General features: G+C 40.9%; 1 protein-coding gene across 1 annotated transcript in view; it reads right to left on the reverse strand.

Annotated features, from left to right (window-relative positions):
- Positions 1-21,606, reverse strand: part of LOC136403254 (spermatogenesis-associated protein 9) — a 33,284-nt gene extending 11,678 nt beyond the window's left edge. The window contains exons 1-3 of the mRNA XM_066381847.1: positions 21,546-21,606; positions 21,282-21,370; positions 11,130-11,357 (exon numbers count right to left, since the gene is read on the reverse strand). Of these exons, the coding sequence (XP_066237944.1) occupies positions 11,130-11,357; positions 21,282-21,370; positions 21,546-21,606 (378 nt within the window). The remainder of the gene's footprint in view (positions 1-11,129; positions 11,358-21,281; positions 21,371-21,545) is intronic.
- Between the last annotated feature and the right edge of the window lie 797 nt (positions 21,607-22,403).

The following is a 22,403-nucleotide window of genomic DNA, read 5'->3' on the forward strand; positions in this document are numbered from 1 at the left end:
TGAGCATTTCTTGGAGAGTAATGACCTGCTTGGAAATGTTAATCATGAGACTACCGAAGGCCAGCTTTAACCTTAAATCAGGGGTCGGGAACCTTTTTGGCTGAGAGAGCTATAAACGCCACATATTTTAAAATCTAATTCCGACCTGACCAGGTGGTGGCACAGTGGCTAGAGCATCAGACTGGGATGCGGAGGACCCAGGTTCAAGATTCTGAGGTCACCAGCTTGAGTGCGGGCTCATCTGGTTTGAGCAAAAAGCTCACCAGCTTGGACTCAAGGTCGCTGGCTTGAGCAAGGGGTTACTCAGTCTGCTGCAGCCCCATGGTCAAGGCACATATGAGAAAGCAATCAATGAACAACTAAAGTGCCACAATGAAAAACTGATGATTGATGCTTCTCATCTCTCTCCATTCCTGTCTGTCTGTCCCTATCTATCCCTCTCTCTCTGTCTCTGTAAAAAAGATAAATAAATAAAAATAAATAAATAAAATAAAATGTAATTCCATGAGAGCCATACAAACGACCCGTGTACGTTATGCATTATCCAATAAAATTTGGTGTTGTCCCGGAGGACAGCTGTCATTGGCTCCAGCCACCCGCAACCATGAACATGAGCGGTAGGAAATGAATGGATTGTAATACATGAGAATGTTTTATATTTTTAACGTTATTAAATTTTTTTATTAAAGATTTGTCTGCGAGCCAGATGCAGCCATCAGAAGAGCCACATCTGGCTCACAAGCCATAGGTTCCTGACCTCTGCCTTAAATGATTGTGAAGCTTCAGAAACTGCTCTGTGCTCTTATCCAATATGCTTTTTTTTTGAAATTTAGAGAAGGTTTACACCAATAATGAATTTGTCTCTCAGTTGTTTTTCAAGCTTCTGGTATTAGAAGGTATCCCTGCTTAACATATAATAGTATAATATACCCAGTTTAAAGGGACTGTACTCTCAGAGGCCACCTTTGTTGTCTTGGGCAGGATATGAAATGAGGGCATTAAGAAAACCTTCCCCTTCCCAACCAGCAGTGCCATGGCACGTGGAGTTAGCCATGCTCCTCTAAAGTAAGAACCAAGCCACGTGATGGCTTCAGTAACTCCCAAAAGCAAATCAAATCATGTAATTGCACAGCAAAAATGCACACAAACTGGAAAGAACAGTATGTATGTGTTCATTAAAAAGTAATTTATAACATTGAAAAACTGAAACAATGATAGAATGATATCTGCTCATGGTATAGTGCAGTCTTTTAAAATGTGCTTCCAAAGAACATGTGATAGCATTTCAGTGAGCAAACATTTTTATGGTACTGTGTCCCAGGTCCTGTTCTAAGTATTTGTTATTGTAGTAAATCCTGTTTTTGCTTACTGCTGCCACTACTGAGTTACAAACAAAACTGCCCATCACAATTTCCCTTCCCCTCTCTTAAGAGATTTATGGAATGCTAAAGCCAAGGATACTACCCGGGCTGGGAACTAAGAGATGGGTAGGAGTATGGGGAAGGCTTCTTATTTCCTACCTTTTAGGTCACATCAATTCCTAGATACAGGGCTAGGGAGGGCCAGTTTTAGCCTCCTCTACCCACAAGTCAGTGTGGAAAATATCCCAGCATTCCTGGCTTCTGGAAGGAGTTCCCAGGAAATAAAGCAGCTGTTGCTGTTTCCCTCTTGTTAGAAGAACCAAAATGATAGCACACCTACGAGTGCCACTATGAGGCTACAAGGAGACGCAATGCTAGTGGAGAGCAGATGCCGGCATTAGGAAGGGAAGCGGATATAATCCCGCAAAGTGCTTTCCCGCAGAGTGAAAGGTTATGTTTGTGAACATATAAGTGAAAGTGGAAGGTAGTACATATGCAATAATCAGTAGTCCATACATATACAATAAAATAAAATAAAATAAAATAAGGGGAGTCTGCATGCCTAAGAAGTTACTGTTTCTCTTTCACTGCATCTTTCTTTTTCAGATTTTGTCCTTCACCTAAAAGTAATTAAAACTGATTAGTTTCAAAATAAATTATGTATTTGATAGATGTAGGCTTCTGAATGATGAATCTGTATATTGCCTAACGGCACTTTTTCACCATTTTAATGCTTTTAATAAATACTTGCTATGCCTGTGACAAATCATCCCAGTAGAAAATCAATTTCCTCTAAAATTCATGTGGCTACTGGCAAGTAGTCATTTTTCAATTTTATGACTCACTTGCAACACATGTTTTTCATATTATAAGCTGCCCTGTGTCATCTTTGGCTTGCTGTGAGCAGGAACAGTGTGTGGTAAAAACAGATAAATACCCAGGAGAAATTTGATAAATGGGAGGCTTTATTTAGATTGTCCTGGTCTATTTCAAAAGTTTTATCTTAACCTTGTTATATTAATTTTATGTTTTCTTATATTTAAATTAAAGTAGCTCATTAAAACCATTTCGATCTTTAACTAAATCTCACCTCATTTCATAAAGAATGGTGTTCATCTTATTTTCACTTATAATGAGATAAATCACAAATAAGCAAATTATAAGCAGTTTAGAAAATAAAGATCTACTTACAGATGACCTGCAGGTTAGAGAATTACCAAGCCCAACTTAGTTTATGTTCAAAACCACCTTGGTGAGGGATTTCAGGGGAGTAAAGGGGAAACTAGCTCAGTGATTCACGATTTAGTACTGCAGGAAGTACTGATTACTGTTAATAGATAGGCCCAGAAAAAAGCACTTCCTGTAAGATTGGGAAAGCACACGACCATGTCTTTGCATAGCTACCCACAGTACCCATGAACAGAGGGAAGACTAGCAGCCCACACACAGTCAAGAAAGTTCTTCGACTTTGTTTATCCCCGTATTAATGTCCTATGGGGTACTGATCTTGAATAAGCTCTTAATCAGGTGGTCCGATAAAAGCTCAAACGTCCCAACCTCTTGGCCAGACTGGAGAATTATGTCTTCAAGATTCCAGTAGTTCTCTTTCTAGGAATCATCCTTTTGTCCTAGGTCTTGAATCACACCACCCCAGATAGCCTCATGGCAAGCTCATCCAAGGACCTACGGAAGTTCCTGATATAGGTGAGGTTTACAGTTTAAACCCAAACTGGAGTCTGTCCTGGAGGATTAAGGGTAAGTAGTAAACTTGACTTAGAAAAGCCTCTGACCATCCTGCAAAAGGGACCACGAGTCACTGGGATCCACCTATGGCTCAGGCATTGTAGAAGCTGTTTTCTTCACTTTGCCGGCACAAAGTAAATACAGTTATCTCTAATGCCACTATATGGAAGATTCTCTCACAGGAAGTGCTCTCAGTCCTGTGGCCCTGCATGGCCTGCCAAAGTCAACAACTATGTCTGGGAGCTGACGTGTCTTGGCTGAAGTCAGTATTCAAGCTGATTATCTAGGTCACTGCTGCAGCTTAGAGCAGCTGCAGGCTTCACTCAGCCAGGCAGCTTATGAGGCTAAGCAGATGCACCAACCATTCTGTAAGTACTGGTACTGAGGATGTTGAAAACCATTAGGATATTCTCCACTCAGTTTTCCATTCCTGAGGCCATTTCTAGAACCAGCAGATAGAGTCCTACAATCTCAGCCCTGCAGAACCTGGGAGCGTTTGGGTAGAAACCTGACTCAGCACCAGTGTCAGGTGCAAAGGAAGTCTCTTTTGACAAAATATCCAGCTGGCCCCTCCTGGCCCCACCCTCTGTGCTTGTGTTACACAAGCCAACAGAAGCTCTTCAGGTCACCTGTATCAGTTGGGTCTTTGGGTGATTCATATTTAGCACAAAATCTTTGAATATAACTTTGAAGATATCTAGGACATTCTCTAGAGCTAATATGCAATATAATTAACCGAAAAGGCCTGGGTAGATTGTTAAGGGAGGTCCTGTGATAATGTCCATTCTCTAATTATCTCAAGGAGATCTTTCCTACAATATATACTTCATCTCAGACCACATCAAAGAGCTGAAACACTCTCCTAGTTATAGTCAGTGTCCTAATGAAAATATTTCTTTATTCCATGTGCTTGAGGGAGGTAATCTGCCTCACTGGTGGGCTCAGCTACATAATATCCAGCAGAGTTTGGGTAGAGCCACTGGAGGTGCTCCAGGTTCCTCATGCTCTTGCCAGTGATGAGACAGCACATGAAGAGGACCTGTGAACAGACCTACAGACTGGTCAGCAGGCCTCTTACTTTCCTATGGAAAGTAGTGTCCGCCATGCATCCACCACAAGCCACATCTCCTTGCAAAGTACCTCATTGCACTCCTTTTACTTCTGCACACCACAAAGCTCCACTTCAACACAGGTAGCCTGACGATGCTTGAGGGAATTTGTGTTGGAGTTCACAGTGGGAGGCTGAACTCTGTCACTTTGGGAAGTCAGCCAGGCAGCGTCCCAGGGCTGCCACATCTCCGTGCCCCGCCTCTTTCTTCCTAGCACACTCTGGTACCATGACACACTCCGTGCACAGACCAGGCCATTGACCTCCGCCACACCTCATATATTACTCTGTTGTTCCTTTGACTTTCCAGGCCATTGTCTTCACTATTCATACTTCTATTTTAGTCACCGCTGAGACTTTCAGGTTTGAGATATGTTGTTTTTCTCCCTTGCTACAACTTAGTTCCCGCTCAGTGGCAATTCTGATTCTCCACCTGAGCTAATGCACCTTACGGAAGTAAGGCTTCTGCCTCATGGCTACTTTCAAGGACCCTGGAACCTCTGCCCTAGGACTGTTTCCCCCCGTCTCACTCCAGCTACGTACATTTCCTGAGCAAGTCATGCTCTCTCTTGCTTCAGCATCTTAATATACACTGTTCTCCGGGAATGATTATTCTTCTTTACAAGGCTAATTTCTCCTACTTCAACTTTCAGGGCAGTATCACCTTCTGGAAAGCCTACAATGACTACTCTTTGGAATGAGATGCCCCTGTTGATGCTTACACAGTGCACTTTGCTCATTTGGATGATGTACTTGCTACACTCTATTAGCACTACTTGCCTGCCTATCATCCCCACAGCTCTTAGGCCAAGGACAGGACATCTACGAATTCCTAGTACCTAAACTAGTGATTTTACATGTCAGGTTCTCAATAAATATTTGTTGAATGAATGAAAAAGTAGAATTATACTTTACTTACTTCCAGAAACAAATTCAACCGTCTTACATTAAAATTTGTAAAAGATACTAAAAAGTAAAGCTAAAGGACATCTGGTTCCAGCAACATGGCAGAGGTAATGGGGAACCCCACACACAGAAAAACCTATAAATTCCACATAAAGTCATACACCAAAAATTTAATATAAAAGTGAGTTGGAAGGAAGGAAGGGACATCCTTGTGCCAGAAACAAAAAGAGCTAAAAGCTGGAGCAGTAAGTGTCTATGTCTCAGAAACTGAAGATACTATTGGGCCCTGAAATGATGACCGAGGGCTTGAGCTTAGAGACTGGGAATGAGATAAATGCACATGAGATGAGGACAGGCCTCTGGGTGGTCTCAGTGCAAGTAGGGCAGCTGCAGCCAGCAGTCCAGGAAGAAGGTGGGGAAGCGGGTCTCCACAGAGGCTGACGTCCCCAGAGCACTAGCAGAACCCTCCAGAGGGATAGTTCCCAGCAAAAAAAAGAATTTCTATTTTTAAAAACACCCCGTTGAAGAAAAACTTCCAGTTAAATAAAACTAAAAACACCAAAATAAATAATCTATGAGTGAGACACAGTATAGATTGCAATAGTCAGGAAGATTAGCATCTCCCAAATATCTCAAGGAAAAATCTTAAAAAAAAAAAAAAGATAATAAATATGTTTAAAATAGAGATTTTTAAAAAGAAATAAACTCATAAAATACTTTGAGAAAAGAATTAGAAATGGGGGTGGGGTAGGGAGAATACCAAACAGAAGGTCTAGAAGTGATAAATATAATGTTTGAAATTTAAAGCACATTGAATAAGTAAAAGAACTGGTAAACTGGAAAATAGCTCAGAGGAAATTATTCAAGATACAGCAAAAAGAGATAAAGAAAAGGAAAAATATGAGGAAGATAAATAGACAAAGAATAAAATGAGAGGGTCTTAAGTATATCTTTAATAGGCATTCTAGAAGAAGAGATATGAGAAAATGAGAAAGCAGTAATATTTGAAGAAATAATGGCTAAGAATTTGCCAGAATTGAATTATTCTCATATTCAAGAACCACAATGATCCAACCTGACCTGTGGCGGTGCAGTGGATAAAGTGTCAACCTGGAACACTGAAGTCACTGGTTTGAAATGCTGGTCTTGCCTGGTCAAGGCAAATATGGGAGTTGATGCTTCCTGCTTCTCCCTCCCCTCTCCTCTCTAAAATGAATGAATAAAAATCTTAAAAAAAAAAAACAACCCACAATGATCCCAAGTGACCCAGTCTTAAAAGCATTTTGACAATAGATAATAAAATTGAAGATGTGTATCCTTCATGACCCAACAAATCCCTCTTCTAGATATATACCTGGATAATGTCTCACACATATAAATAAGGAGTCTTTTACAAGACTGTTGTGTCCACTGAGGCACTGTTTGAAATACAAAAAATTTGGAAACTCACCTGACCTATGGTGGCACAATGGATCGAGCATTGACCTGGAATGCTGAGGTTACTCATTCAAAATGCTAGGCTTGCCTGGTCAAGGCACATATGAGACACAGCTACTATGAGTTGATGCTTCCCACTCCTCCCTTCCCACTCTTTTTCTCTCAAATCAATAAATAAAATCTTTTCAAAACAATTTTTTTAAATCTAAATTGTGCATCTGTTCAGGAATAAATAGTAGATTTTTTTCTTATAATGGAATATAACATAAGTTAAAATAATCATAGCTACATAAATAAAAATGTCAAGTAAAGAAAAGGAAGTTTCAGAAAGATCAGTACAGTTTACCTTTTATATAAAATTTAAATATACATAGAAAATAGGTGCATATGTAGTGAAAATACTAACATATGCATGGAAATGCTCACATCAACATCAGACAATGATTAACTTTGATGAAAAAAAGGGGGGACAGTATTGGGTAATGGTTAATTATATTTCTTTTCATAAAGGAGATACCTGAAGGCAATGTGGCAAAATATATTACCACCGGATAAATTTTGGTGGAACTTCTGATAAACTACCTTTTACATATTTTGAAATATATATATATATATTTTTTTAGAGAGGAGAGGGAGAGACAGAGAGAGAGAGGAGAGGCAGAGAGAGAGAAGGGGGGAGGAACTGGAAGCATCAACTCCCATATGTGCCTTGACCAGGCAAGCCCAGGGTTTTGAACCGGCGACCTCAGCATTTCCAGGTCGACGCTTTATCCACTGCGCCACCACAGGTCTGAAATATTTTATTGATAAGGATTTAAAAAATTAAACCTATGTCCTAAGACAATTAGAAAAAGAGCAAAGGAGAAGAAATTTCATGTATTCAATTAATCTTGAATACATGTCAAAAGAGAGAGTCACAGTCAGCATATGGGCCTTAGACAAGTCATTTAATCCTTCTACCTGTTTCTCACATCTCAGGCTCCTGGAATAAGTTATCACAACTAAGCTCTAAATTTACCTGTGAAACTCACTGTCAGTCAAGGCAACAAGGTAAACACATTCTTTTTCCCCCTCATTATTGGATAAAGGGAAACACAAATTCAACTGAAAATAGAGATTATTCTTCTGCCACTGAATTTTCATGAGTATTGGAAGTCAGTTCATGGATCCACCTCATTTCTGTACAGATTGGGTTTTCTGAGCAAAGGATATGGTTGAATGGCAAACAGCTTGGGAATAAAGTATATTCTTCCAAAAAATATCTGGAGAGCTCTAGTGATGTTCCTCCCAGACATGTTGTTACTGGAGACAACCAGGAAGCACAGGGGAGTGTCCCCCATTGACCAAGAGCCTGCAGGGGGAGGTCCTTAAGGGCCAAACGCTAGAAAGATGAGTGGACTGGCCCAGAGAGCCAAAAGCTTCCGAGATGAATGGACAGGGTCAGAGCACTCCAAACGCTAGCAAAATAATGGGGTAGAGAAAAAAACCCTCCCCTCCGTATCCCTACTGAACCACAGCCTTGAGCGGGAAGGAGAGACGGCCTTTGGGACAGGAGTCTCCCGTTCTCCCAGGTCACAGCACCTGAATAAACTGCCTTCCTTCTGCACCAGCACTTGCCCCAGGGGCTTGGCTTTGGTTGTGGCAGGCAGCTGAACTGGTTTTCAGTTACAGTGTCACAGGGCACTAAAAATAAAGCCAGACTCTCTTCCTACCCCACTAAAGAGATCTGCTTCTCTCTCTCTCTCACTCTCTCTCTTCCTCTCTTTTTCTCTGCTCCCCCTCCTTCAACCAAAACCAGGCAGGCACACTAGCAACCGTATAAAAAAGCTGAATCTAATAATTTCAGGGCTCCTCTCCTGTGATGCATTACCACGTACAGGCACAAGTGACACTTGGCTCTCACACACTGCCCTGTGGGAACTGAGGTGTAGAAAACTGACCCAAGGTGCCACTCTGGTTGCTGCTTTGCGGTGAACGAATAAAAAATCTGTGTCTCTGCAACAGGGTCTTGTGTCTCCTGTCAGAGTTGTGTGTGTGTACGTGTGTGTGTCTCTGTGTATTTGTATAACTTGTTACCTTGTAAATAACATAAAAATATCACATCCTTCACAGTTCTGACTTAGCAAAAAGGAGCAAAAAGAGCCCTGGCCGGTTGGCTCAGCGGTAGAGCGTCAGCCTGGCGTGCGGGGGACCCAGGTTCGATTCCCGGCCAGGGCACATAGGAGAAGCGCCCATTTGCTTCTCCACCGCCCCCCCTTCCTCTCTGTCTCTCTCTTCCCCTCCCACAGCCAAGGCTCCATTGGAGCAAAGATGGCCCGGGCGCTGGGGATGGCTCCTTGTCCTCTGCCCCAGGCGCTAGAGTGGCTCTGGTCTTGGCAGAGCAACGCCCCGAGAGGCAGAGAATCGCCCCCTGGTGGGCAGAGCGTCGCCCCCTGGTGGGCGTGCCGGGTGGATCCCGGTGGGGCGCATAAGGGAGCCTGTCTGTCTCTCCCCGTTTCCAGCTTCAGGAAAAAAAAAAAAGGAGCAAAAAGAAAGACTCAATAATATAATGAACTGTGTCTTTAAACACATCATAATAAATACAGAAATAGTCTTCAAAGGACACTTCTTATATCAATCCTCTGTAAAAACTATGGGTCTAACAAAGCAAGGAAAGAAATGTCAAGGAAAAACATCAGAATTTTAAAGAGAATTAAAAATCATACGGTTTAGCTGTTTCTTTTTGATCTAAAGATACAGGAATAAGGTTTATTAGTGCTTAGACGGAATCCAGTGATTAACACACACAAATCTTTTTTTTTTTTTACTGTCTCAAATATCAGATATTTTAAGAGAGCCTTTTATAAATGCTGTCTCTGGCACTTATAATTGAAATATCTGATGATTTCTGGAAGTGTCAAAGTCTTGATTACCGGTTGGCTCAGCGGTAGAGCGTCGGCCTGGCGTGCGGGGGACCTGGGTTCGATTCCCGGCCAGGGCACATAGGAGAAGCACCCATTTGCTTCTCCACCCCCCCCCCTTCCTCTCTGTCTCTCTCTTCCCCTCCCGCAGCCAAGGCTCCATTGGAGCAGAGATGGCCCGGGCGCTGGGGATGGCTCCTTGGCCTCTGCCCCAGGCGCTGGAGTGGCTCTGGTTGCGGCAGAGCGACGCCCCCTGGTGGGCAGAGCATCGCCCCCTGGTGGGCGTGCTGGGTGGATCCCGGTCGGGCGCATGCCGGAATCTGTCTGACTGTCTCTCCCCGTTTCCAGCTTCAGAAAAAAAAAAAAAAAAAAAGTCTTGATTAGAGAGATTCCTGTGTAATGAATATTTTGTTGATTTTAGCCATCCCATCCATTTTGTCATCTTGAAACAACCCAGATCCCTGTTTGAGGACCTATCCTTGCCCCATTCGCAGGTCACGTACTCTGGATGGAGTTCCCATCACCGCTCTAGGAATGCAGCAGATAACTGAGGCCTGGGCCAATGAGTGATTCCCATTTCCCTGCTTTAGAGGTAAGCCATTCTTTATGAGCTCAGGGCTTGGCCAGGAATGCTGGGTCAAGGACTCCAATTCTTTTCTGCTGTAATTCAACCTAGAAGGATGAAGCCCTAGAACAGCTGCAAATCATCTTGTGACTATGAGAGAAATGTCAGTCTAAGAATGGAATCAACACAGAGAAAGCAGAGCCAGGCGACAAAGAGAAAGAGAGAAACAGGATCCAGAATACATAATTTGAGTACCTGTATTCAGCTATGCCTGAAACCTTATTAACTCTGTATTGTTCAGCTACATGAACTAATACATCTCCTTCTTGGCTTAATGAAGCTTGAGCCAGGTTTTCTCTCCATTCAACAAAAGAGTTAAAATTGATGCATCTGGGGATTACATGCCAGACTTGCAAGACTCCAGATCTTTTGTAACAAACATTTAGAATGCTTTGAAAATGTCCAGATTGAAAAACCCAGAGTTCTGTGACATAAAGTTTAGGGGGGAAGATTGGTCCTGAGAATGTTTTAAGAACTGTTATCCTTTAACAGATTCTAAATGAAACAATGTAGAACGTATAATTTGAAATATACCTGGGCATTGATAGGTTTATCAAAATGAGTTTTTAGTTAAATATACTCAATATGTTATGTCAATCAAAGATCATCTAGAAACATAGGTTATGGGGAAAATGGAAGAACATAATCATTTTTAAGGTTTGTCGTGGCATTTTAGGTTTGACATAAGCAGTAATATGTATGCTTATATTTAGAATGAACCATTTGAAATGGACAGGTTTATACAGTTCAATAACAAGAAAAAAAGTCCACATTCCTTCCTTTTCCAGATTTATTTAAACTAGAGAATATACTGTTTTATAAAACAGCCCAACCATTCATTTCTCTTATCCAACTATCTTGTTTTACATATAGGACATCCAAGTGCCTTTTCTGGCTGGCTCAGTGGTAGAGTGTTGGCCTGGCATGTGGAAGTCCTGGGTACATATAGGACATCCAAATGTATTACATTTTTCATTTTTCAAATCTTGCCATTTCAAAACATTTCTATAAAAAGCGTTCATATCTTATGCAAATGCAACATTACTTACCTGCATGTTATATAGAGGCTGCTTTGGTGCATTAACTTCCCTCAGCAGACGATGAGATATGTTCCTTAACTCTAAAAGTCTACAAACCACCTGAGGCTGCAGAAGTTTGGCCACTGATTTGGAGGATCTGGATATGCTGTTTAATCCATGAATTAATGTTCCTCGGTTGATCTTGGCTAAAGCGACAGCCATCCTGATTTTAGATGTTTTAGGCATGGGTTCTCTTTTCTGGAAAAGAAGGCTTTGAACAGTGACTCGTGTGATTCTCCAGTGAATTAAAATCTACTTTAGCAGAGACCAACTACCCCATAACTGCACACTGTGCATATACTCAGTGTTAATATCCCACCCTCCATACAACTTATTGCCCTCATCATGTAGTTAAATCTTTCTATGAATATATGAATTTTTCCTTAGGATAACTATCCAGAGTTTAAGTTACTAGTGTAAAGATATAAATTTTTCATTTTTCTAGGTTTATTTTTTGCATTGATTTTTAAGAGCTTTCAAAATAAATATTATTTAATGTTTGAGTTATTCAACTAATCTTATTAAAAAGTTATTAATATTTTTCCAGTTTACTTTAAAATTTTTAAATGGTAGAATATAGCATACATATATAATGCATAAAACAAATATCTTATAGACTAATCAACAAGCTTAGGAAAATTTTATTTCTAAAAACTTCGAAACTTCTAAGAGCATTCTGATAGAAAAAAATTATGGCATTACCAAAACACATAAAATGTAGTTCTTTCTCTGCTCTACCAGAAAAGGAATCACAGGGAAATTACTTACAATGTGGCCAGACTGCATTCCAGGAAATGGACAAGTACAGTTTTCATTATTCATTTAAATAAAGTTATGGGCTTTTCTGGCTTTTTAGTATAGCAACTTTGAACCATTACTTATTGAGTCTAAACATATAAGTACAAAACATCTTTTAAATGGACTTTTGGCTACAACATTATATATTTGTCTAAGAGCTAACATGCTGTGTATTTAAAATGCCTCAACTTTTAAACTGAAGTAAAAATTTTATTGTTGCTTCTGTTCTCAAAGTTCAGACTTCTCTTACTGGTCATCATTTGCCAACGGAGATAAACAAAAGCTGTTCTAGTCAGTCAATGAGGATGTACATCTACAGTATCTGGTGTCCTATTATGTGCTTTAATCTGTTAACTTTACTGAAAAAATCCTATTAGCTCACCTTGGTCTAATATTGACTTCTACTAGTCAATACTAATAGCTGAGAATGCAATCTACATTGTGGGTTGCTACATTTGCTACAATTCCAAACCATTTTAGAACATAGCAATCCTTACAAGCAGTTACGCAGTAGCTAGAGCAAGCAAAATACCATAAGGTGCAATCACTTGAGTATAATCTACTCCATTTGTGAACACACCCATACTGGGGAGAGAAATCTCATTGTCTGCAGTATCCAAAACTCCTGAACAAACAGGTTTGATTCCTCTTGTGACCTTATGCTTTGCTGCTGTCAGGGCCCAGGGCAGGCCACCCCAAAATATCCCACCATGGCATATTGATTATTGTGAATTAAAGTTACTTAAGAAATTGCTAGTGTAGCCAGACTGGGCGGTGGCACAGTGGTTAGAGCATCGGACTGGGATGCAGAGGACCGAGGTTCGAGACCCCGAGGTCGCCAGCTTGAGCGCGGGCTCATCTGGCTTGAGCAAAGCTCACCAGCTTGGACCCAAGGTTGCTGGCTTGAGCAAGGGGTTACTCAGTCTGCCGTAGCCCCACGATCAAGGCACATATGAGAAAGTAATCAATGAACAACTAAGGTGTCGCAACGAAAAACTAATGATTGATGCTTCTCATCTTTCTCTGTTCCTGTCTGTCTGTCCCCATCTGTCCCTCTCTCTGACTCTCTCTCACTGTAAAAAAAAAAAAAAAGAAAGAAAGAAATAGCTAGTGTAAAAAGAATTCTAACCTGTCTCTTTCTCTGTTCCCCCAAAAGCAGGAGATAAATCTCCTTCCTAAGTGAAAGGTTCTATCCCTGCACCTAGGGCAGGGGTCCCCAAACTACGGCCCGCGGGCCGCATGCGGCCCCCTGAGGCCATTTATCCGGCCCCCGCCACACTTCCAGAAGGGGCACCTCTTTCATTGGTGGTCAGTGAGAGGAGCATAGTTCCCATTGAAATACTGGTCAGTTTGTTGATTTAAATTTACTTGTTCTTTATTTTAAATATTGTATTTGTTCCTGTTTTGTTTTGTTTTTACTTTAAAATAAGATATGTGCAGTGTGCATAGGGATTTGTTCATAGTTTTTTTTTATATTACGGCCCTCCAATGGTCTGAGGGACAGTGAACTGGCCCCCTGTGTAAAAAGTTTGGGGACCCCTGACCTAGAGTCTAATGGGAGAGACACCCTTATCACCATTGTTAGGGAATTCAGGGCTGAGAAATGTGTAAAAACAGAGTCATCTTTTTACTAATTTACTACCCAAGCCTAGATTTTGCTTAGATTCCTCAGTAATGAGCACCCAAATCTAAGTTCCTTTATCTTGTTAATTCTTGAAAAATTTCTTTGTCTAATCAATGAACAACTAAGATGCCGCAATGAAGAACTGATGCTTCTCATCTCTCTCCCTTCCTGTCTGTCCCTATCTGTCCCTCTCTCTGTCTCTGTCACAAAAAAAATTTTTTTTTGTCTAAAAGGTATAAAAAGCTGCCTGCATTGATCATTTCTCTGAGTATCATTTATGATCTGTATGCATACATTAGATTTGTTTTTTCTCCTGTTAATTTGTTAATTTTAGTATTAGTCCAGCCATGGGAACTCAAGAAAGATAGAGGAAGGAATTTTCCCTCCCCCACACCGGCCTGATTCTTCCTCCCAACTCCCCCTCAAGGTGGAGCAGCTAGAATAAGTTTGGTGTTGCTTCTGATTGCAACGTACTGTGCTTTCTCTCGTTACCATTTATAATCGTTAAGGAAAGAGCCACAGTGCCAGGGCAAACACGGATGGGACTTGTGCAGTCCACCTTTACCGAAACCTCCTCTAGGTGGCCTCTCAGCGCTTTGCGAACACTTCCTTTCTGCCGTTGCAAGCTATTGATTTCCTACAGTTTCCTCTCCTTATTTGCTAAGTTTCTTTACAGAATCTTGGTGATTGATCCATGTTGGCCTGGATCACTGACTTTATACATGCATTTCTGTTAACCAATCCTCCCCCCCCTCCCGGAAGTTAGAAGCAGGGAGGCAGTCAGACACACTTCTGTATGCTCCCGACCAGAATCCACCCAGCATGCCCACCAGGGGCGATGCTCTCCCCATCTGGGGTGTTGCTCCATTGCAGCCAGGGCCATTCTAGCTCCTGAGGCAGAGGCCATGGAGTCATCCTCTGCGCCTGGGCTAACTTTGTTTCAATGGAGCCTTGGCTGCTGGAGGGGAAGAGAGAGCTAGAGAGGAAGGAGAGGGGGAGGGGTGGAGAAGCAGATGGGTGCTTCTCCTGTGTGCCCTGGCCGGGAATCGAACCCGGGACTTCCACACGCCCGGTCAATGCTCTACCACTGAACCAACAGGCCAGGGCCTCTGTTAACCAATCTTAATTTCCCCAAACAGTATATTAGACTGATTCATTCAACTTTGCCCTGTTTTACAAAATCATCTTCCTAAATTATAATCTCTTTAGAAAAACAAGATTATTTGTAATTGATAATCAATTTATCAAAACTCTCCTGTAGGGTTCATATAATTTGTGTTGAGCAAAACACAGCATTTATTATACACAGTATTTTTTTTAATTCAAAGTGTATTACAATACTCCTTTAGTGCACTTTTTATTATCATTCTGATTTTAGTCTCATCAAGAATTTGTGACTTTTTCCAACAAACTTAACCTATTCCTAGTAAATGTAATCTGTTTCTTTTAATGCTCAGATGGTTACAATTTGATGACTGTGCTTCCTTTCCACATTTTAATTTATTTTGATACCTGTTTAGATACCTCTAAAAGGATTACTTCTGACAACAGAATGTTTCTGACCGCCTTCACTTCCCCTGCCTCAAAACTTGGAATCAATTTGTTCCACAGAAGACTGTTACTGCTTTTAAGAATAGTATTAGGAACCAAATCCAGGCACCGGGGTGTATATTCACTGGTTCTTCATGTTTTTGGGAAGATGTGACAGCAGAGGATAGGCTACTTACATTCTTTTAGATGCAGAATGAGACATTCTTCTTTAAAAAAAGAAAAGTCACCAGTTTATGAGTTCAATTAGTTATTTTTATATTAGCTCAATAGAAAAATTTAAATAAAACATTGTTTCCTCTTTTTGAGCTACCAGCCTTTTATTTTTGTCTATTATCTATGCTATATATTTTCTTACTGAACCATGTGTATAAATTTAATGTTAACCACGAATTAAGAAGATCTCATTTCTTTTCCCTCTTTTTTTTTTTTAAGCTCTGGGCCTAACTAAGCATCCTTAAATTGGTTGCAAAATACACAATTTTAGATTATTCTTTTTCTAATTCATCATTATCATCATGTGAACATATCACCAAATGTCAGAAAAGAATTTTCTACCACCAACACCTCAGAGACATGAAAAGGTAGTTAAAGACCATTTACCAAAAGAAACACAGCATCCATTAATCAGATTGGTTCAATAATCCTGCTATAGATTTCTCTATTAGAGCTCCATTTTTTCAATATACAGGTATATTCTGTTTCCTTTCTATTTTCTTTTTTCCTAGAGCCACGCTCATTTCTCTATCATCAGCAGTTTTAATGCTGAACTCTGATTTCTATTATATCAGCTTACTATCCTATATATATAAAGCCAGCCTGTCAGCAAATCTTACTCAATTCTTTCTCTAAATTGCCCAGAACGGGACCACTCTCACTGTCCCACCAATACCCAGCACATCACATCTACATACTAGCATCTCTTCTCCAGACTAGTAAATTAGCCTCCTTAGTGGCCTCCCTGCTTCTGCCCTGGATTATCTTCATTCTTTTCCTCAACACATCAGCCAGAGAGCTACAACTCAAACTTATATATCAACTCACATCTTGCTTTTCTGCTCAACTGCTTCAGTGTCTTTCTGGTGCACTTGGAATAAAAGGCAAAGTACATACAATGATCTATGAGGCCCTACAAAGGTGGTCTCTCCTTTACTGCTCTGTCTTCCTCGTCCTTTTCTCTCCCTTCCCTCTTCATTATTTGTTGAACTTGTTAGGTATATTCCCACCTCAGGGACTTTGCATTAGCTGTGCCATTTGATCCCTCAAGATACTAAGGTTCTCTTCCTCACCTACTTCAAGTCTTAATTCAAGAATCACTTTCTCACTAAGAGAACCCCTCTAGGGTTTTAACCATCAGTTGTTCTTACCCCTACCTTACCCCTACTTCATATCCTCTCTCTGCTATATTTTCTCTTCTCCTTAAATCCTACCATTAAGGTAATATGATTTTCCCTTGTTTACTGTGTTTCCGACTGACTAGGATTTAAGTTCTATGACAAAGTTCTATATCCATTTGGCTCACGTATCTTTCCCCAGTGCCTAGGATAGTGTCTGCACACAGTAGGTGCTCTAGAAGTGCAAGTTAAAATGAATGAATAAAGAGTATCAGAAAAAGATAACAAATTAATAATGTTGATAAGTAGCAAAGAAACATGCCACATGTTAAATTAGAAACCACCAGAAAGTTTATAGTGCACAGTGCACTTTATAACTTTCACAGTAACCACAAGAACCAACTCACCAAAGATGAAAATATAATTGAATTATAGAACATTCTAGCTACAATCCACCTCTCATTATATTTAGAAACCTTAATGGAAATATAAGTAATTTCCCGGCATTACTGGTGCACTGACAACAGTTTTTGTCCCACTTTTTTTTAAGCACAAAGAATTCAGAAAAGTACACTGACATGTAAAATTCCAAAATTTTATATGGACTCTAGTATATTCTGTCTATAATTTTCAATTTTCAATTACAGAATAGAACATATAATCATCTTTCTTAATTACAATCCACAAAAACTGACCCTATTTACCACAAAAATTTCCCTCATTTAAGTAAAAATCATCTGAATTAAAAACCTTTAATTCTCCAATTATAGTATGCATTTTTCATGAATTCAATTTTAAAGGCGTACTATTTTAAGTACTTATATCATCTGCAATTTGCAAGTACAAATTTTTTTTTTTTTTTTTTGGCAGAAACAGAGAGAGTCAGAGAGAGGGACAGATAGGGACAGACAGACAGGAAGCATCAATTATCAATTACCAGTTTTTTGTTGCCGACACCTTAGTTGTTCATTGATTGCTTTCTCATATGTGCCTTGACCAGGGGCTACAGCAGACCAAGTGACCCCTTGCTCGAGCCAGTGACCTTGGGCTCAAGCTGGTGAGCCTTGTTCAAATCAGATGAACCTGCGCTCAAGCTGGCGACCTTGGGGTCTCAAACCTGGGTCCTCCTCCATATCCCAGTCTGCCGCTCTATCCACTGTGCCACCGCCTGGTCAGGCACAAGTACAAATCTCAAAAACTTACTTTTTACTAAAGGAAGTGCATGCTGAGGGTATTGGGGTCTGGGCTGGCTGTGAGGTGGGGAGTAGAGAGTGCAGGACTTCAGAACCCACAGCCTCAATCAAGATGCTACAAATGAACTTTCCCCAGCCCCAGAAAAAAAGTTTTCTTTCAAAATCTTCATCTCTGAATAACTGTGTAGTAACCATTAATCGGGTGGATTCCTCTATAAAACTCCACCATCATTCCCGTCACATATTTGTATTCTTGCTCCAGGCCAGCCAGATGGCCTTCTCCTAGATAAATAAATGCCTAAAATAATAATGTTTAAAAATATTTAAATACTAATAAAATTTAGAAATTTAAAATACAATCCAATTAGTAAAGTCTTCTAAGTATTCCAAATAAGAAAGTCCTATAACCGTTTCTTTCAGTATGTTTGGGGACTATGGAGTATTGTGGAAAAAATAAAATTGCAGCATTTACAATCTGACTTTTAAAATTAATCTAGATGACAATGGAGTATTAGCATTGTTCTCTGGAGAATTTATTCCTGAAGAGCAGCTAACTTCAGTGTGTTACTATATCCCCTAACTACTTAGATTCCCTGCCAATTTCAGCAACACATTCTTCACAGTAAATGGTGGGAAAAGAACAATGTTAAATGTTTTTAAAATGAGAAACGAAGAACCTTTAACTATGTTTATATTCTTCTGTGAGTGGGATAAATGTCTTATAAGTAAATTATTTCAATGAGTTGGAAATAGGAACTTAGAGTTCTTTCTTTTAGGACGAGAATGTCAATCTCTTTCATCAGAAAGCATGCTGTGGCGCTAGTGGCAATGAAGCTTTGCAGAGGGCAGGAAGCGATGAAGAGAGTTATAAGAGACCTGCAAGTTCTTTGATTAAATAAAGTCCCTGTTTCCTTAATATTGGCAATGGTGAGAGAATTACACCTGGAACGGGCAACGGGGCTTCCAGGTCTGTCTCTGGCTTCCTAGCCCCAACCAAGCATGAACACCTGCCAATGTTTTACCTTAATACTCCGGAGCATAGTGAGCAAAACTCTCCAATGTTTCAAAAGACTTTTTTTTTTTTTTTTTTTACAGAGACAGAGAGAGAGAGTCGGAGAGAGGGATAGACAGACAGGAACGGAGAGATGAGAAACATCAATCATTAGGGGTTTTTTTTCGTATTTTTCCGAAGCTGGAAATGGGAGAGACAGTCAGACAGACTCCCGCATGGGATCCACCCGGCAGGCCCACCAGGGGCGACGCTCTGCCCCTCTGGGGCATCGCTCTGCTGCGACCAGAGCCACTCCAGCACCTGGGGCAGAGGCCAAGGAGCCATCCCCAGCGCCCTGGCCATCTTCACTCCAATGGAGCCCCGGCTGCGGGAGGGGAAGAGAGAGACAGAGAGGAAGGAGGGGGAGAGGGTGGAGAAGCAAATGGGTGCTTCTCCTATGTGCCCTGGCCGGGAATCGAACCCGGGTCCCCCGCACGCCAGGCCGACGCTCTACCACTGAGCCAACCGGCCAGGGCCCAATCATTAGTTTTTTGTTGCACATTGCAACACCTTAATTGTTCATTGATTGCCTTCTCATACGTGCCTTGACCGCAGGCCTTCAGCAGACAGAGTAACCCCTTGCTCGAGCCAGTGACCTTGGGCTCAAGCTGGTGAGCTTTTGCTCAAACCAGATGAGCCCTCGCTCAAGCTGGCGACCTCGGAGTCTCGAACCTGGGTCTTCCGCATCCCAGTCTGACGCTCTATCCACTGCGCCACCGCCCGGTCAGGCTCAAAAGACTTTATATCAAGATTAGGGGAATGCAAAGACGGGCAGCAAGGAGACACTAAGTCTAAGTTGTGGTATTACAACACCAGCTTGCACTCTGGAGCTCTTAAGCCTTATCCTACCCTACTTAGAACCACCATCTGGATGCCATCTTACCACTGTGCATGCAGATAACTATACTTTGGTATCACCCCTTCCCAAAGTCTAGACCCAGGACTCATACATACCATTTATTCAGATTTCCTTGACGTTCTGGGAACATACTGTTTCATACTTTTTGGCCTAACTGACTTTGCTTCTTTTAGAATATTCTTATCTACTCCTATGCAATTATACTTTATCCTCCCCTGTCCTCATTTTATTTTACCTTGACAACTCCTATTCATCTTTTGAAACTCAGTTTAAGCATCCTTTTTCCATGAAGCCCTCTCTGACCATTCTAGGTAGAGCCATTCGTTCCTCTAAATCGGATATACCTCCTACCATATTCTAGTGCAATTACTTCTTTACAACTTGGTCTACATTAGATCAAGCTCAATGAAAGAATCCTATCATATTTACCTCTGTATTCCCTCTTCCCAGTCTCATGTAATAGTAAAGTATTTAGTAAACGTCTGATGCCTGGGAGTCTGCATAAATGGTTAAAGGCAGCACTAATACCTCTCTTCCTTAGGAATGAAATATATAGACTTTCTAGTACTATGTTACTCAGAGTGCTTTTTTGTTTACTTCCAGGTATTGGCCATGTTCCTCATGTTTGACATTGCCAAAGTCTGATATCTGGATAAGCAGATTGTTACTGTGCCATATTCCATTCCAACTGTGGTTAAAATGACTGAAACAACACTTTTCCATTAAGAGCTGTGTACTTTTGAGTCAAGCAGGTTATATGTGTCCCCTAAACATGATGTTACTATTTCCTGACCATATCTATCTTCAAAATACTCTCCTTAAGCCCTCTTCCAATCCCAATATTTTATGTCTCAAATCCTTTCTGGAATAGATGTTTAAAACATATACATACATTCTTTGTTAAGTTCATATCACTATTTTCTTTCCACGTAAAGCACACACTAAAACCATACTTATCTTTCCATTGTTAGAATTTATGTCAATTATGTTTTTTCACTGATTTAATTGCCAGAAAAATTTTTTAAATATTTTATTTATTGATTTTTAGAGAGATGGGGGAGAGAGAGAAGGGGGAGGAGCAGGAAGCATCAACTCCCATATGTGCCTTGACCAGGCAAGCCCAAGTTTTCGAACCGGCAACCTCAGTGTTCCAGGTCGACGGCTTTATCCCATTGTGCCACCACAGGTCAGGCACGGAAATTTTAATTAAAGTATATCTAGGTTGCCTGACCTGTGGTGGCGCAGTGGATAAAGCGTCGACCTGGAATGCTGAGGTCGCTGGTTCAAAACCCTGGGCTTGCCTGGTCAAGACACATATGGGAGTTGATGCTTCCTGCTCCTCCCCCCTTCTCTCTCTCTCTCTCCTCTAAATTGAATAAAAAAAAAAAAAAATTTAAAGTATATCTAGGCATTTTTCTGATTTTACATTAAGCAAATCTCAAGTAAACTACTGTACATTGCAATTGTGACTATGAGAGAGTTCTAGATTTCCAATCTAACAACCTGGTGAGTGTCTTAAAACTTAATTTATCTGCCTCACTTTTCTGTCTCTAATGTCTCCCAATAGTAAGAGGTGAACTTTGTTTTATTGAAGTGAAATTAATGTTTTCCTAATCTTCAAACACTGATCTCAAAATCAAGCATTAAATAATTGGTATGATACTAAAAACACAATATACTTTTTGTAATTCTTTTCAGTTATGAAATCACATTACCTGATTAGACTGTGATAATCTTAGGATGGTAGTGAAATCATCTTTAAACTCATCTATAAAGTCCATGATAGTTTTCTCGATCCCCTCAACTGAGACAAAAAGAAGAGAAAAAAAAGCGTTGAAAACGTCCCCTTACCATAATTCAGTAGAACATGGAACACTAGGTCCACCGCCTAGGTGACTGGAGAAAAGCAAGCAGACCCCATGGGATTTTATCCCCAGGTTCTCACACCCACATCCCCTTTACAACAAGATTGTATATACTTCTTCCAGAAAAGTTCTTCAACACCTGCCCACATATCCACCCGATAGGTTTGATTGGCATGGCGAATTCCGGCTTGGGTTGCTGGTGCTTAGCCAGCTGGCAGGCCTGAGCAGTGCTGTCCTTCTCCACCAATGTGAGGGATGTGGGCCGCCTTCCGCTCGGAAAGCAGGGAACGACAGAACCTAGAGCTTCCTGCCGGAATTCTTTGTTACTGCACAATGGGCTTCTGAGAACGTGTTCCAGAATCTTCTGAAATTACTCTGGCAGTGAGAAAAGGCTGTGCTAGGAGGCACAGGGGAGGAGAAGGGATTGGAAAATGAACCACACTAAGTTCTGCAATATAAATTGAATTTTGTTCCAGTTTTTGCAGTGATACCTCAACTAATGGATCATCGGAGAACAAAGTTCCCTTTGAAAAGAGTTGGCATATACTTGAAAAGAAATACTTCACATACGATGCCAAGTGGAAAAGAAACACCAGCAGTTATTTCAGAAAGACTTCTGAACAGAATGTTTTCCCTTACCAAATGGGGATCACTAGGTCCAACTCAGGCAAAACTGGGAAGTCTTCGGTCTGCCATCTTTCAAATCTCTTCATACTCTCCCTCCTAGAACCCTCCCACTTCAGATGCCTTCATTCTCCCCTTGTCAGATCTCAGAAGAACCGCATATTACGAAGACTTGATTCACCACCTACTTATAATTTAGTGTGGATGAGTTGAGTTGTTTAACTCAACTCCCACTATAACGTGACACCTTTATAATGTATTTAATTGTAGCTAGAGGGTTTTCTTCAGTAAGCATCAGGTGGCTGCTGGAGGTCCTCAACCACATGGAGCCTGATAGATTCCGCTTTC

This window comes from Saccopteryx leptura, chromosome 4 (assembly GCF_036850995.1).
Source record: "Saccopteryx leptura isolate mSacLep1 chromosome 4, mSacLep1_pri_phased_curated, whole genome shotgun sequence".
Lineage (NCBI taxonomy): Eukaryota > Metazoa > Chordata > Mammalia > Chiroptera > Emballonuridae > Saccopteryx > Saccopteryx leptura.